This window comes from Ptiloglossa arizonensis, chromosome 4, assembly GCF_051014685.1.
Source record: "Ptiloglossa arizonensis isolate GNS036 chromosome 4, iyPtiAriz1_principal, whole genome shotgun sequence".
Classification (NCBI taxonomy): domain Eukaryota; kingdom Metazoa; phylum Arthropoda; class Insecta; order Hymenoptera; family Colletidae; genus Ptiloglossa; species Ptiloglossa arizonensis.
This window is the reverse complement of record NC_135051.1, coordinates 21864501-21882443: the sequence shown is the minus strand read 5'-3', so window position 1 is coordinate 21882443 and position 17943 is coordinate 21864501. Positions and strand designations below refer to the sequence as shown.

Here is a 17943-nt window from a genome sequence, read left to right as displayed (position 1 = left end):
ATAAAGGAGTTTTATTAAAATTTGTAAAAATAAAGAAGATATTAGCCTTGTAACGTGTAAGTATAAATATACCACGTTAATTCAAGTGGCGACAGTAAATCATTTTCAACTTTTTCGAAAGTGAAGCCATATGATAAAGACATTATTATTACGTAAAAAAAGAGTGGAGAGTACGTTGAAAAAACGATTGGGTCAAAGATCCGAAGGGCAAAAAAAAATCATAAAATTGGTGGAAAAACTCATTTATGAAGATCTTTCTGTGGGCTGTTTCGAAGCACATTTGCGAACTAATGAATTTAACAAAAAATTTAATATGGTTCTACAAATCTTGACAGTGATAAGAATAAAAATCCACTGTGAAAGACAAACAACATGTTCTGCGGTTCAAATGGCGACTGTTCAACATGACAAAAAAGATATCATTCAGCAATATGATACTTTTAAAGAAGAGTAAAGTACATTATACAGTTCCAGTATCATTAACTGAGAATAATTATGGTTGAAATCCTGTTACATTTAGTCAAAAGGATGTTTTTCGAATTGATTACATTAATATCTTAGAAAATACTACATCAATTATATAAATGCATGCAATACTTTTTTTTTAATAAAAAGTTGTTCGTTAAAATTGTAAAATTAACATTGAAAATTAAATTTTACATTTTGAAGGCCATCAAATTATTAAACATTATCCTATCGTATTTATCCCGATTCAGACAATAGTCATATTCATAGATATTAAAAAAAAAGACTTGATATCTGTTAATTCGGATAACTATAAAAATAAACCTTAATCAATGTTACCATGACGTTACATAGAAATTTTAAAACAAACTATGTATGTATGATTCAAATTGTGTTATGACATTGTCTCCAGTTAATAGAATATTGAAGATAATTATTTGAAATATTGCTTACAATTAGTTGGAACATAAATATGAATTTATGTATATAAAACCTCAATGGTTTCCTTTCAATGGTTGTTTTTAATTCAATCGGTTTTCTTTGCAATAATTTTTTTGTAATTCTCAAAGATTTTGAATATGACCACCTAGAATAGAATACTCCTTTAATGCTTGTTCCTACATTAAAATTTTCATCCTTAAACTTATTACTAAAAAGATCGAATATTCGAAGTCGTAATTGAAGAATACAAAATTATAAGTTGGAAGTAAAAAACAATAACCTTTTGTCTTCTCTTTTCTCATTGTTTTATTCGATTTGAAATAAAATTAGGTGATTAAATTTTAAATTAAGTTGTCGATGCAAAAGATAGATAAATATGATTGAGTATAATATAAAAATAATTAATTACTTGCCTTAGACCTTAAGATAATTACAATTCAGTTGAAGAAAAATTCGTGTATACTTTAACTAATTTATAAAAAAACAATATATGACTCAATGTTATTTACCATTATACTTTTTATATATGCAATTAAAATTTAGAACAATTGTTAACATATAGGCTAGAAGATACATTGTACGTTTTAAATATAATTTTAACTGCACTTCTAACATAAAATTATAGTTATAGTTATATAACTTCTAATATTAAAATGTCTAAGATTGTGAAATAAATTTTCTTAACACAAATGAAACGAATGTGCGATTCTTTATTCTATACATAATTTTGCTTTTTGTAAAAGAATATTTTATTTAGATCTTAATTTATCTATTGGTATGTTTGTTTAATCGTAAACTTACGAGAACTTTACAGGTTACTTTAATGAAAACAGAAAAATGAAAGAAAATATTATAGATTTAAAGCATCATATTTTTAAGTTTTTCAAATCCTTCTCAATATTTTTTAATTATTTGTTAATTTCATTCATACAACAAAACAATGCCGGCTAGACGCATGACGTATGATGACTAATAGTAAGTACAGATTGAAGCTCTTACTTTATATTTAAAAAAAATACTTGAATCTAAATGTTTATGTAATTCTTATGGGATCGAAATGAAAATAAAGTATTAATCAACTTAGTAATTTTTATTGTAATCGTTACAAACGTTAAATGCGAATTGCCATTTTCATTTCTTATGCACTAACACGCCGGAAAGGAAGCGAATGCTCCAATAAATAATAAACGAAACAAAAGAAATTGAACAAAACTCATAAGAAATGACCATGGATAACTAGATAAATGAAAAAGGAAATTATATTTTGTTTTACTTTCCTTTTTAATGGACATCAACAATGGTGTTAGGATAATGGAAAATTCGAACAAAATTAGTGCGATTAAAAAAATGTCATTTACTACGCTAAGATATACACATACTCGAAGGCTGATAAAGTACAGCGGAACGACATCTGTTAAAGAAACTGAGTCAATTTATATTCCATACAATCAATAAAAAAAATTTCAGTATATTTGACAAAATTTTAATTTGTTTATTATCGAAATTTTAGTTTTATTAGTATATATAATTATTGGACACTTTTATTGGAAAATAGAACCGATTATCAGTTTCTTCTTAAATATTTTCAAGGTCCGATGGTAAAAAAGTAATAGAAGCTGGCCTTTCTTTTCTGTCACACAATGATCATGCTTTCTCCATGCACGCATATAAACATGTTCTTGTTTTGTATAGTATAACATAGCTGTACACGAAATTACTTACATGACTACTATATACACTAAGTTGTTTCTGTTTTATCATCCTCCGATTTTGAAATTTCTTGCGGTAGATTCAATCGAATCGATATTAATATAATACCGAAATAATAATATTAATAATAATAATAATAATAGTAGTAATAGAGCATCAACATAGATATGTATAACAGTATAACACATACAGTATTATATACTTGAAACAAATGTTCAATACTAGATACAAAATGATTTACTTATAATTTAGTAGAATTTCAAAAATTGTGTAATATTTTAGCGTTAATTATTTATCTAATATTACGATAATTCTGCATATTGCTATCTTTGTACTATTTTCGCTTGGAAATATTTATAGAAAAAATTTTGAAAATGAGATATCGATACCGATCGAATTACCTCAAATACTTCGAGGTCGAATCGGATCTGCGCTGCAAAGTCGAAATCGGTAAAAACTTAAATAAATTTCCTAGGGCAGGAGTGGCCAATTGGATTTCATTTGAACTCGAGCGCCTACTATTACTTCAAAGTAAATCTTCGGATACATGATATCATAGCAAGAAATGACAGATGAAAATCAATTAGTTAGTAGATGGGTACACATTTACTGACAACTGCTGTACCAATGTACAATTTCGGTCACCAGCAATTGTTGGTCGTTAGTACATATGTGTGATTTTACTTTTTTGACCGCTATATTATCGTCCTCTCAATTTATATCATCTTAACATAAGTTTAGATCTTACATCGTATTTATATTTATATTTCTTTATAAATAATATCTAAGCAAATTTATATGCTATGCTAAGCGGATTTGCAGTGTGTTATGCATAAATGCTTGACGCATTTTTTTGCGTATAATTACAAATAGTTTACTTTAAATTTATAATGAAACTTTATAACAAATATATCAAAGTAGTCATTTTAAGAGAAAAGTGCATAACATGTATTTTTAGTGTTGCATATTATTAAAATTTTACTGTTAAATAAAAACTCTGTACTTTACATATTTGAAGCTTCTGTTCTCCTAGTATTAATTTCACGAATACGCTAGGAAATTTTCATGAAATTGTAAAACACATTTTTAAAAATGTTTGGTTTTTCATTGCATCTTATATATTGTTTAAGATTTTGTTACTAGCTGTAGGAGGTTTACAGTTTACACTTATACATACTCTCTCTCTATATTCATAGTGTACCCTATCCACTGAAAGCTATTTGCCCAGGCACGCTGGAATAACGAGTTGGCCATCCCTGTCCTAGGGGCTTAGGGGTTGTTCTTTTATTACATCACACTGATTTTGGTCGTTTTACACTACTTCAATCCCTTCTTTAATCCCTTTATGCCCATTGCATGAATTTTTAGTCCAGTCTGTTCTCATTCTACATTAAATTCATTGATATTCCTATATAACCCTACAATATCCCTAGTACAAATTTCACTGATATCCCTCTTTCTTACTATTTGACATAATGAAAGAACGGTCCCCTACCAGAAAATTTGCGAAAGCTAATTTTACCACTTAATTTAACATATTTACAAGTTATCGCAACATCGGCATGAATTTCCGTAAATTCCAAGGTACATATCACGTAATAGTCGATCTCTGTTTTTTTATACAGAATAAAACAATACAAATCCTGATTATCTTCCTATACATTTTAAGAATACGTGGACATATTGTAAGTGATGTTATTGGAGATTAACATTTTCAATAATTTTCTTGTATAACAGTAATCTTTATGTGGGAAGTATATTTTTCGTAAAAATATATACATACACATTTTTTGAAATTTCTATAACTTATGTTTTTAATTTGATAGATTTCGTCGATTCTTAAGCGTTCAATTGATTTGGAATTTGAATACGTGACATTCAAAAAATTTAAATATTTCGTATTCTATATTAAATACAATCATAGATATTGTATTTCATATTATGCTTTCTACATTCTGATCTTTAGGTATTATTTAAAATATCCTTTTAATTTTAGTTTTTGAAATTTGATCCTCAGTAACTTTAAGTTTCACTCAATTCATCTCCACATATTCTTGATACCTGAAACATCTAATAACTTCTTTGTCTTACATTTTTTCAAATTAATTAATCACAATTTGGCACTCATTTCCTTACATCATCACTGTCTTCCTCTGAACTGTACGTAAACGTAGAATAAACGTATTCTTGATTTGTATTTTCATTTTCGACTTCTAACATATTCTGTTGAATCAGTATTTGATTTCCTTCTGCCACCATCAAAACCGCACCCTCCAGATCATCTAACTGCATGCTTTCTTCCTTATCGTCATTTTCTTCGCTTTCTTCACTTTCCTCGCTATCTTCATTTTCTTCAGTCTCCTCATTGTCCTCTATCTCATTATCTTCATTAGCTTCATTATCTTCATTATCTTCATTATCTTCATTATCTTCGTTATCTTCATTATCTTCGTTATCTTCGTTATCTTCGTTATCTTCGTTATCTTCATTTTCTTCATCTTCTTCATCTTCTTCATTTTCTTCATTTTCTTCATTTTCTTCATTTTCTTCATTTTCTTCATTTTCTTCATTTTCTTCTATGTCATTATTCTCTTCAACTTCTTCATTTGTCTCGTTATCTTCATTTTCTTCAATTTCTTCATTATCCTTATTTTCTTCCATAGAATTTTCGTCAAATTCAGGTTTCGTGTCTTCAAAGTCATCATCACTTCGATTTACAAACGTTTCAGACTTAAAATCTAAAGATTCATTGGTAGATATATCTTTTCCATAATAATTCATTGATTTCGAAACAGACTGATTTCGAATTTCTGATAAATTGCATAATTCTATCCTTTTTTCAGTTAAAGTTACTATTGTATCGAGTTTGCGGCCTATCGATTGTTCCTGGGATATGTTTTCTGGAAGTAAGGGCATTATGGGACTGAGAACTGGAGGTCCATCGTCATCCGATAGATCTACGTCATTTTTCTCTGCTTCTAAAATAATTATTGAACATTTATTCATATCTAACTTTTTTATTCCTCATTTTTAGATCTTATAGTAATAAGTAATAAATACCAAATATCTATTTTATTACCTGTGCTTTTGGTTTCCTGAAGGTGTTCCAAAGTGAAACATTGTATACTCTTTTCCCCTATTTCCAAATTATCTAATTCTTCGGAATCTTCACTTTCTGAATTATAAGTAATTTCCCCGGTAGCTCTGGATTCACCTTCGGAATCATTTTCTTCTTCAACTTCGGTGCTACTACCACTTTCCGATTCTTCTGTGTCTGCTTCCTCGGCTTCAGATTCAAAGTCCCCTTCCTCCACTTCAATTATCTCATTATCCGCTATTAGGCTTCCCTTTTTATGAAAATTAAGTTTAAAATATGATAAGATTTATGATAAATATTTATAATTAAATTGAAAAATTTTTGTTTCTTAAATACATTAATTTATTGCAGTTATAAATGAAGCAGACTTCCGAATTGCGAATTAACCGAGTCTCGAAATTAGAATTGTCCCTAGCCTGGAGCAATCCATTAGCAAAATATCACTTTTATAGAACTAATATTGTGAAATTTTTGTATTATACACAATAATTGATATTGAAAAATGTAGACATCTTTACTTTCTTTGTTTAATAAATAACGCATATACTTTATTCATAATTTTTTAATGTACGTTTACCGGTATAAAACTTATTAGTTATGGAGTGCGTCATGGAGACACAAATGCTTCCGATCGGTATAGTGTAAGTTATCAATTTATTCCATTAATTGAAAGCTTCTGCATCTTTATGGCACACTGTCTAATTCTAACAAGTTTATGTCGGCCAATGTAACTGTATTAGTGTTATATAATAGTATTTTTTTTCACATTTTTGCAAAGTACTTTGGAATTTGACTATATGTGAAATTTTATTCTCTGATATACCCAGATAATCAGGATTCTTCTATTGTACTTACTTCCAGCTTTTGTTCATTCTTCAAATGTTGTTGTTGTTCTTCTTCTTCCTCTTCCTCTTCTTCTTCTTCCTCTTCCTCTTCTTCTTCTTCTGTCTTCCCAGAACAGGTATTAGAATGATCAATTTCGTCAGTGATATTTTTTTGGCATTTTGGACATGAGGTTCCATTACTTGCGTGTCCAATATGAATACTCGTGTGTAGTAGTAACTTACTGCGTGCATTGTGATACCTATTGCACAAAATAATATAATTAATAGAAAAAAAATTCTCGTTTTCAACAGTGGATTAATTGAAGTTATATAATTAATTTTAATTTTTCACCCACAAAAATGTAGTAGATTTTATGCTTAAATAGACAACAATAATAAAATAAAAGTCAAAGTATTACAAATAAATTCAAGGGTTAAGGACTAAATTAATAAAACACAATATAGTACCTGCCACACGTTTTACACGTAAAATTGTTTCCCTCGCACGATAAAATTGCTTCATGCATAGCTTTCAAATGCTCTGCCAGATCATCATAATCTTTACAAAGTTTCAGGCATACTCCACAAGTAACTGCAGCTTCCGCTCGATGAAATCGAATTAGGTGTTGCCACAAATGTTTCTTTGCTGGCCACTGTTTTCCACATACTTCGCAGGCACATTCTGTATTTGTTGATTCATCATAAACTTTTCTAGAATCCTTTCTTGAACACTTTATTGAGGATTTCACCCTGAAATCATATGTAAATAATTGTAGTATTTTAAGTTTGAGTGATGTAACATAGAAATAGATATTGAACATAATTTGCAAGATACAGTAAAAAAAAAGAAATAACTTTTTTTTATTAATTGTGCATTATTATATTATATAATATTTACCTCTGAGAGAGTGGCATAAGATTTGGAAGAGGTCTCTGACCTGATAGTTGAAGATTTATATCTTCAAAAAGATTGAAATCAGGAATATTCAAATTTGATGTAGGTTCTTCCTTTTTAACTTGGTTATTGTTTTTCGAAATTTCTTCCCGATTATCTAAAATATCATTTCGCAAGGGCAGGAGTTCTACCTAAATAAAACAATTCTTGATCTAGTATAAATTGTACTTAATTTTCAATAAAAAATTTATCTAAAATATAATAAATAAAAAAAAAAAAACAATGATAATATTACTTCTTTTCGCAAAATGTTTCTTCTACAAGTCGCCACATGGCTCCAATATAGTGTCTTTGTACAGAACTGTCTCTTACAATTCTTACAAACAAAATTCATTTTTCCACGCATTCTTCTCTGCTCTTCCTGTTTTAATCTCTTAAACATTCTTTCTGGATCCGTATTATGCATATTACGATAATGTTTCGAAAGGGCATCACTATTCACAAACATTTCCGGACACATTTCACAATCAAAAGTGTCTGTTAAAGATCTTCTTCTTTTTGAATCACTAGAATCCTCATCACAAAGATCTACATCATACTCCAAATCATCTGGTTCTTCTTTAACAATGATGTCAGGAGACTATAAAGCAAATAATAATCAATTACTCATTTGTTTAATCATATATTACTTTTTGATTTACTTTAATTCATGCACAATATATCTCTTTTCTTCTCTCTACATAAGAGAAGGCAATATCTGTCTGTTAGAACGTTAAAAATTTATTTATATTTAACTAGTTGTATATAACATTCTCTAAAGTGAGTACACCTTGTTGTTTATATATGTTCTCACCTTCTAAAAATACTACCAGCATTATGTATAAAGAAATACTTTTATATGCGAGTAACTAATATCACACTTGACTCTACTAATTCAAGAATAACTACATTACAACCTGTTGATAATCTATCTTCTTCGCGAGTGAAACCGAGTTAAAGTTCTAGTATAATATATTTATCATTGTTATTTACCATAAACTTACCTCCATTTCAAAATCTTCATTTTTCGATCCAATATCCAATCTATATTCAAATGCAGCAAGTTGATCTTTTGGAACATTATGTATCGTTTCGTAATGATCTCTAATAGTTGAGTCTTCAGTGAAAACAGCTAAACATTGTTTGCAAGTCCGGAATACTTTTCCATGACACTTTTTAGTATGATCAAAAGCTTTCCATTTTGAAGCATATTGTTTTCCACAGACTTGACAAGTGTTAGGTCTTGAAAGAACACTGGAATGAACTTGTTCTACATGACTTTTAAGCTCTTTCGGATCCTTCATTGGGATTAAACACACTCCACAAGAAACACCAATTTCATTACGATGAAGGGACAATACGTGCATTTTTAGTTTCAGTTTATTCTCGACAGTATCGCCACAGAAATCGCAGACATTAGGATTTGTATGATATCTTGAAGAAAAAAGTTCATAATTATTATTTTAGAAGTGGAATATTTTCTCTTAATAAGTACCTTTATTAAGGATAAGTGTAAAATTCAAAAGACTGATTTAATTATAATTATAACTATTAAATATATAGATTTTAAAAAAAGAATGAATTATAGTAAATCATTGGTTAATAATTGTATACTATAATTAAGTACCTATGGTCTTTCCTATGTGCTTCTAAATCTTCCTTTGTTCTGAATAACTTTCTACAAGCTCCAAAATTGCAAGTTAAATCTGGGTGATCCATATGTTTCACTCTATTATGCGTCATAATGCCCAATTTTGAGGTGATTGTCTCATTGCATAGATGACACGTGTATGTACTATGATGATTCTCAATATGTTTTTGTAAACTAGCACGATCTTTAAATATTCTTTCACAAGCTCTGCATCTTGTTAGCAATGCTCCCGGATCTTTCCTATAGTTCTGACATCCCTTCATATGTCTACGCAAAAGGTATCGCTTGTGAAATCCTTTATTGCATTTCTCACAATAATGTAAACTAACTTCCTCAGTTTTAAATTGTCTATTATCTTTTCCGTCTTTTCTAGAATCAGGTTCATATCTATGAATTTTTGAAATGTGAGCAGCCAAGTGATCTTTTGAAGCACTAGTTTTTAAGCAATAAGGACAAGTAACATCCTCATGACCTTTGTGAACCCTATTTACATGTTTCCATAAATGCGAAGTTCTTCCATAACATTTATTACAGAGATCACAAGGAAAAAGTCCATGAACAATTCGTCTATGATTACACAATTTTTCTAAACTAGTGAATTTTAAGTCTGCACAGAGTTCACACCTTAATTCTGTCTCCCTGATTCGTCCATCTATTTTATGTTCATTATTTTCCATTCCGTTATTGCACGCTTCTTCAAAACCATGAATTTTTCTGTGTCTAGACATTTTGGATTTATTTGAGTATGGCCTTCCACATATATCACAACTAAAATCGCCATTCGTTAACGGCCAATGTTTCGATTTGACATGAGTACTTAATTGTAACACATTTGGAAACACTTTTAGACAAACACCACAAATTAACGGGACAGTATCAGAATGAACGCCCATAACGTGTTTCCAGTAATCCACTCTACTACCCCAAAGTTTACCACAAATTTCACAAGTATTTGGGGATGAGCCTTGAATTGCATGGTGCTGAATGTGATCATTTCTGAGAGATTTTGTAGCAAAGATTTTTGCACAATCTTCACGATCACATTTTATGGCTAGTTCGTTGTTATGAGAAGAGCTAACATGTAACCAACGTTCCCATTTACTAGGGTGTGAACTACCACAAAGTTCACAAACAAAAAAAAGGTGGTACTGAGCTCTATTTCCACCACCATTTAAATTGGATGAATTTAAAGAGTCTCCTGTTGACATTAGTTGTTCTGACTGAAAGATTGTAAAATTATTAAAAATGTTTAAAATGTTTAAAATAAAAACTTATTTTCTAAATAGAGACAAATTGATGGAGTGAAATAGAAAGATAAAAAGGTTTTAAATATGTATTATAAGTGTTATGATAAACAAAATAAAGAAGAGTAAAAAATCAAAATGATCAAATACTACGTTTTAATGAATGTTTTCTAACTTGAGTTAAATATTTTTGTGATTCATTCAAAGATCTTTACCCTATGTGCATTTCGTTGATGCCGTATTAAATGATCTTCGTTGGGAAATGATTTATAACAAATATAACAGTCTACTTTGTCTCCATCTTCTTCATAATCAAGCATTTGTTCAACAGGTTCGTTGCCATTTATATTTTCTCCATAATAATTACTATTCAACTGAACGAAAGTTGCAGGGTCATAATTTGGATCTACATTATGTATAGACACATGTGCGATCAACTTCTTCCTAGAATCATGCTGTCTGCCACAAATCGTGCAACTGTACCTATTAATGATAAAAACAAAAATCAATAATAAAGAAAAATAGTTTAAATATCATATGGCATATGAATATAACAAAAATTTCTACAGGAAACATACTTGTACGTTTCATGTACAAGAATTTATACATGAAAAACATTTATTTTTTAGACTTGTTTACACTTATTTCAAATAATTTAGAAAACAATACCTTCTTTGTTCAGAAAGTAATAATTTTGAACCTCCATGGTACATGTTAACATGATTTAAAAGTTGCGTGTTGTCTGCACAGATTTTCAAACAAACGCCACATGCAAATGCTGCAAATTCTTTATGAGTAGCTCGAATGTGAAGCCAAAGAGATGCACGATCATTAAAGTCACGTGTACAGATTTCACAGACAAACACAGTTTCAATTTCAATAAGGTTTTCCTGTCCACTCTCATGATCTTCTTCTTCATTTTCAGCATTTGTCTAAAATTGTAAAATTTTTTTAAAATACTAACCATTTGTTTCAAACAAGATCATTATAAAAAACGTAAATTGTAATCTCCATGAAGGAAATCTTTATATACATGAAAAAAAATTAACATGGCAAATTAAATTTAAAACAAAGTATATATACCTCCATAATTAGAACGTTTTATAGTACTTCGTTAATCTATTACGAGTCTCATACAAATATAAATAGAACTTTTGTTATACTTAATAAAAAAATATACCTCTGGTGATAACGGAAATTCAGAAGTTTTGCCCTCATAATCAAGATCCATAGATTCATTCCAATTTCGTGAAACAAACTTCTTTAAACACTTTTCACTTTCTATGATAGGACATGGATCAACACCATGCAATGTTTGAATATGTCGGCTTAAGGAAGACTTCAGAACAAAATCTTTTTTACAGAGAATACAGACGAATGGCTTATCAGCATCATGAGTTGCTTCATGTTCTTTCAAATTTTCAACTGAGGTAAAAAGTTGGGGACAAGATTCACAGTACCATTTTTTGTCGTTTCTCATATTCGTATTTTCTATACAAAAGAGAAAATAATGTTTTTAATTTAAAGTTATATTTTAAATAAATATTTGTTATATTGAAGTAATTTTTTATATTGAACTATTTTAAATTACAATTTAATCAATTTATATTTGAGTTATATTCAAATTTAATGATGACTTATAATTAAAAATATGTGATTTAATGTTCAAATTACCTGTTTTTGGCAACTTTTTTGGTTTGCAATTTGTTGTAAATTTGTCATCAAAATCTCGTTTAAGGCTATCTCCTTTTGTTAATGCTTGTTTCAGAATTGTCAATTGAGGATTTTTAGCTAGCTTTGCCTCTGCACTCCTAAAAAAATGAAAATGTTATAATTTACTCATTGAATTTTCGAAAAATCGTTATAAACTTTTGAACTATTGTCTAATAGTGACAGTAACCATACCTATAATCTTTATTATCATCGTCGCTGCCAATACTTGATGCTTCCGAACTATCCACAATTTTATCTCTACTCTCACTTTTCCTTAAATGATCTAATCTCTGTTCTTCGATACAGATCCTACCATGAAGGTTCAATTCCATAGCATCCATGCAAATTTTTCCACAAGCATTGCATTGACATCTGTTTTCTGAACGATAGGAATTATTCACTGCAACCTCCGTGGGCGCTGGAAGACCAGCATGACGAGATTTTATATGTTCTTCCAAATTTGTTCGGGTTGAGTAGATTCGGGAACAATAACCGCATGTCACTGCTGGATGGCCTCTAATACAAAGATTATTATATTATCATTGTTATTATCATTATCATTGCATTATAAATATATATGGTACACCTTTACACATTTTAAAACTAATGTTTTCCTCTGCATCCACTCAGAATATTGTTTGTCCTTCCCTAGAATTTATTTGTATTGACGTTTTGCTTTTCATTATGACAATTGTAACAGTTCATATAAATGTAGGGAAAAAGCATAAATGAAAAAACCAAAAATATATTGATTATGATTAATGTCAATGTACTTTATAATTAAAAACAAACCTATGAGTTGTTGAAACATGGCCCCAACGATGCTTTGCGGTCGAATACGATTTATGACAAAGATCACACTGATAAGGTCTCTTGTAGGAAGTATGATCATCTGTAAGAACTTTTTCACCAATTACATCACCGGCTCCAACGTGGATTCGTGCATGTAACGATAAATGGCCCTTTGAACTGAATGCTTTGTTACACAAAGAACAAACATAAACTTCATGTTGTTGAGATGTATGCTGAAATAATTAATCAAAAATTGTATGACAGCAATCAATCAAAATTTTTCAACACTACAATTGAAGAACAACACAGTTATTATTTAAATTTAAATAGCATACCTCTGGTAAGCTGTTGGAAAGTTCTTGGTGTCTTAATTCTGATTCAGCAGGTTCTTCTGTAACTATTGAAGTCATCTCTAAAAAATCACTTGGATTTGTTTCCATATCCATTTCATACTCTTCTGAACGACGATCCTCAGAGTCGTCCACTATCGTTGCTTAAACAGGAAAATAGAAGAAATAATTATTTTGTGACTAATATGTAATATGAATTAAAAATAAATTCCAATACAGTACAATATTTATTGACTGATTCAATTTAAAATATTAGATAATTTTTTCTTTTAGCCTAATTTCTTTATATAATTATATATTTATAAATTAGTAAACAGAAATTTCTCAAAGATTAAAATATAAAAGTACCATCATCCGTGCCACTATTATCAACAATTTCTTCGGTCTCATGATCTGCTTCCCCATCAGAATTTAATCTAGGTGGTGTGCCTAAGGCAGCATTTGGATTCACAACAGGAGCCTCTGGAATCAACATGGGCATGTTTTCCTTTCTCTTCAACAGCTGTAAATCGTTGCAACATGTTAAGATGGTTGTAACACCTCCAGCCTGAAATAAAATATAAAATCATCAGTGTTTCTGTTATCATTATTATTACTATATTATTTAAAAATTGTCAATATATAGAAACGTTTTAGTAAAATTATGTAGTATACTCATATTCATTTCATATATGTGCATGTTTCTAAGAAAATAACATAACAATTATTTTTTATTTATTATTTAATATTCAATGATAATTCGACATTAATTATTATTCATTTTTTGAAGTGCAAATATTAAACATTAAAAAAAAGAAATGAAAAAAACATTTTAAAATGTTGAAATTGCATTTAATTTTACCAAATCTGAAGGTGGTAAACATCTTTCCAAGAGGGCCACTGCATTGACACATGCTGTTCTAAAATCATAGAAATTTTCCAAATTGTACATGCACCGGTAACAGAGGCATTTTGGTAAACGATCATCTTCTGCAATCTGTAATTAAATATTTGAATATTAATGTTGTCATTTTCCAGAGAATTCACTAAAAATATAAATGAGTTTAGTAGATTAAATAGTAGAAACCTAAATGTAATCAAAATTATCCTAATATACAAATAACATTACTGAACAAAATTATTTTATACAATGAATTGTAATTAGCATTACTAATGAAAGAATTTTCATAAAAATGGTTTGAACACTGATTGTGTTTAACAATGATGTAAATAAGAATTATATAACTGATTGCAAAAACAGAATTTTTATATTTTTAATGAGGTAATAATATATTTTAAAGATATTGATTTATTTCTTAAATATTATTTTACATTTTTATTGTGTTATTTAACATAGATCATTTCTTACATAATAGGTTCAATTTTTGTAATTATATTACAATTTCTTACATGTGTAATGAATATATGAATTCTCACTCAAAATTAACAAGAAAAGAATATATTAGAAGAAAATATAACAGAAAGAGATTAATTAATAGGTAAAGAAATAATTTGAAACCAAGTTACACAAAACATGAAAGAAATAATTACATTTATTAATTATAAGAATATATCATTTGGAATCAACAATAGATTTTTAACTTGTTATAAAGTTGGTTAAAATTTGACATTAGATTTTGAAATGTAGTTTAATCAAACTATTAGTTATTCAACTGACCATAATTTAATTTCATTTAAAATAATAAAAATTAGTAAAAACCAGAATAGAGATGAATTAATATTAATAAGAAGAAAACTGTTCACATTTGGTGATTCTAATTACTTAAAAGAATGAATTATTATAACAAATAAAATGATATGAAAAATTTTAATGATGTGAATGAAGGAACACATAGTATTAAAAAAATAAAAACAGTTGAATTAAGAAAAATGATGTATTTCAACATCATTATATTTTATTCACAACAAACATTAAAATCTAAATTGAGTAATGAATAGTAAATAAAAATTATCAAATGAAAATGTATTAAATTAAAACATTATAAAGGGAGAAGTTTAAAAAAACTTTCTTATAAAAAACTTATATCAAAATAGTTTGTTCAACCTTATCATTTTTTATGATTAAAATATAGTACAACACTAATACTATTATTATATGGATCTGTGTGTGTGTGTGTGTGTGTGTGTGTGCGCGCGCGCGCGCGCGCGCGTGTGTGTGTGTGTGTATCACTTATTTCAAAAGTATATGATATATATTATAATACACAGGTTTAAGAACATTTTAAACATTATATTCGATAAAAAAAAGTCAAGAAATATAAAAATATAGATTGAAAAACAAACACATGTCAAAACATGCAATAGTAAAATGTTTGCATAAATTGGTTTATACTAAATTTTACATTAATTTTGACATAATTACAAAAATATTCAAAATAAGGTCAAAGCAAAAGAAAATGTATGTTAAGAAATAAAACGAAAAGGAAATTGTTGAGTAAGTTATAACAAATTATTAATACAACATTAAATAATTTGTTAAGCCTGCTTTTTAAAAAAAAAAAATATGAATATTATGAAGTATACATAAAAAATATATTTAAAGAAAGGTCAAGTAGACAAATTCAGAAAAAATTCAGAAAAATCTACAAAATCAAACTTCTACAATTTACTTTAATGTATCTAAGAAAATAGAAACAAAATATAAACTCTACGAAGGTGAAATTACAAAGCACACACGTAAAAAATACGCCGAAAAGTTATTATTCGGGCGAAAACGTTTTTGTCAAAGATAAATTGAATGCCAATGAATCAGAACGTTTTACATTGAAAAAAGAACATTATTTTCTAAACAACAACTTGACACGAAGTGAAAGGAAGTTCAATACAGAAGCAATGTGTAGTCTCATACAGGGATGAAGACGAACCTTAAACGGTAGACAAGCTTGTATCTTGTCAACGAGCTGTCTATTCTTGCCCTCTTGACCGAAGATGTCCATCTTGACGGCGTCGTAGGATGCGCAAAGTCTGCAGAGCTCCTGGTAGCGTTCCCTGGGCTCCATCGTCAGCGTGGCCACGAAGAGGATTAGGATACTGGCCCGAGGAATTTGGATAATCCGAATTTCCTCGTGGCAGTGTAGAAAAAGGCTCCTCTGGCCCGGACTCGGCCTTCTTCTTCTTCTTCCTCGGATCACATCCTTCGGAGCGGGGATCCGCGGCTCGCTGCGACACCGCGCGGCTTCCGTTTACGGGTTACTTCCTGGCGATTTTCACGACAGTTAAGGCCCCGGGCGCCGCCATCTTGTACACAGACACTTGTTTCGTCGGTCCTGTCGAGCACAACCTCCTCCATGTCGCTAGGTATCTTGCGCTTCGGCACAGATATCCAGTGATTTTTCGATACTTTAGAAACCACGAATTGTATTTTGGCCTTGTATAAGGCCCGTTCATATTGAATTGATTTCTGCAGCATCATTGAGCATTTCCAATGAACGTTTATGTGAAAACTATTTGATTGGTGCACATTAATCTAATTGCTGATATTCTTCAATTGATGCATTCACTCTGTCATTATTAAAATTTTACTATTAATTATTTTTTTTATAGATTTTTGTTTCCTACTTTATATTAATAAACAAATTAGTTAAATAGTCATATTTTGTAAATACTTTGTTACAAATACATGTTATATCAATAACCTAACCTAACTACAATACGCATATCTATAATATTAATTGTATATTCATTCAAATCTATAATCTATTACAGGCATGCCACGGATGGAGTCCCTTACGTGATTTATTCCTCTTTCACATATAACTATCGAGAAACAAAACCATCAACAAAATCACGTTTCCCGCTTTTTCTGAGTATTTTGTTCATTAAACAAAATACGATACACTAATTTTTGTTGAAACGTTCGCATGACACATTGAATGTGTATCTTATAAATAGTGCGACATTAGTCCTCATGCCAACGGAACAGTGACAAAAGAGGCTTAAGCTTCGGAGTATAATTTGGACATGTCTAATCTATTTTGCCAAAATAAAGATAGAGTACATGTAAACAAACAGATCTTCATATGATCAGGTCTCATTTGGTATTGTGATTACACGCCATCCTGATCAGAAGTGTATAAGTACTCTGACCACAAAAAAACTTATCTATGCTATTTAAATGATAAGTGCACTTCGATTTCCAATTGGTAGATTCCTGCGTTTGAGAGGATTTGGAACACTGAAAGCATCCTGTTCTCCGTCTCAAGTTCAACTTGTTGCATGGTTGAATTAACAGATAGCACTATTATAGACTCAATATTTAAAGTTATTTCTATTTTTGAAAAACAAAATATTTATAACTATCGCTATATTTATTGTAACTAACCAAATTTGTATTTTACACCATTTTACAATAAAGTACAATACAAAACAAGATTATAAAACCTTTACGATGTACACGTGAAAATGTGGATACAACAAAAGCATCTAGACCTTACTATGTCTCCAACTAAAATAAGAAAGAGAGCATAAAAATGATCAAAGTAGATATTACTGTTTTCTTCTGTTAACGTGCGTTCGCAAAGTGTACACTATATTGCTACACCTGTAAAATGACGAAATCGCCAAAATTCGACGTAATTCATGTAAGAGTATAGAATCACTATGTCATTCATCATATAGCAGAATAGTCAAACCTTTGGAACGTCTAATCCGAACGCAATTAATCTACATGTAACAAGTCGTTTAAACCGCTATAAAATAATTATATAATAGTCTGGTAATAGT

General features: G+C 29.4%; 1 protein-coding gene across 2 annotated transcripts; it reads right to left on the bottom strand.

Annotated features, from left to right (window-relative positions):
• Nucleotides 1-1849: 1849 nt before the first annotated feature.
• On the bottom strand, nucleotides 1850-16691 carry LOC143145448 (uncharacterized). Of its 2 annotated transcripts, none has more exons than XM_076308834.1 (18): nucleotides 16086-16691; nucleotides 14063-14197; nucleotides 13570-13768; nucleotides 13207-13364; nucleotides 12872-13104; nucleotides 12272-12595; nucleotides 12041-12177; nucleotides 11547-11857; nucleotides 11036-11298; nucleotides 10582-10849; nucleotides 9099-10342; nucleotides 8476-8905; nucleotides 7728-8072; nucleotides 7436-7623; nucleotides 7006-7287; nucleotides 6569-6797; nucleotides 5696-5963; nucleotides 1850-5594 (listed from the first exon to the last, which is right to left on the bottom strand). In XM_076308834.1, the coding sequence occupies exons 1-18, from the start codon at nucleotides 16218-16220 to the stop codon at nucleotides 4741-4743; spliced, it is 6003 nt and encodes a 2000-aa protein (XP_076164949.1). In that variant the 5' UTR covers nucleotides 16221-16691; the 3' UTR covers nucleotides 1850-4740. The 2 variants fall into 2 exon arrangements, with proteins under 2 accessions (XP_076164949.1, XP_076164950.1); XM_076308835.1 differs by having other exon boundaries at nucleotides 13570-13723.
• Nucleotides 16692-17943: the final 1252 nt, after the last annotated feature.

Bases quoted from the DNA above. Each gene is read 5' to 3' on its own strand.
- LOC143145448 (XM_076308834.1), bottom strand. From the start codon at position 16,220: ATGGAGCCCAGGGAACGCTACCAGGAGCTCTGCAGACTTTGCGCATCC. The intron at 11,858-12,040 runs GTAATTTGAACA...TCTTTTGTATAG, and splicing joins AAAAAAGTTGCCAAAAACAG to AAAATACGAATATGAGAAAC. The intron at 10,850-11,035 runs GTATTGTTTTCT...TATCATTAATAG, and splicing joins TTACTTTCTGAACAAAGAAG to GTACAGTTGCACGATTTGTG.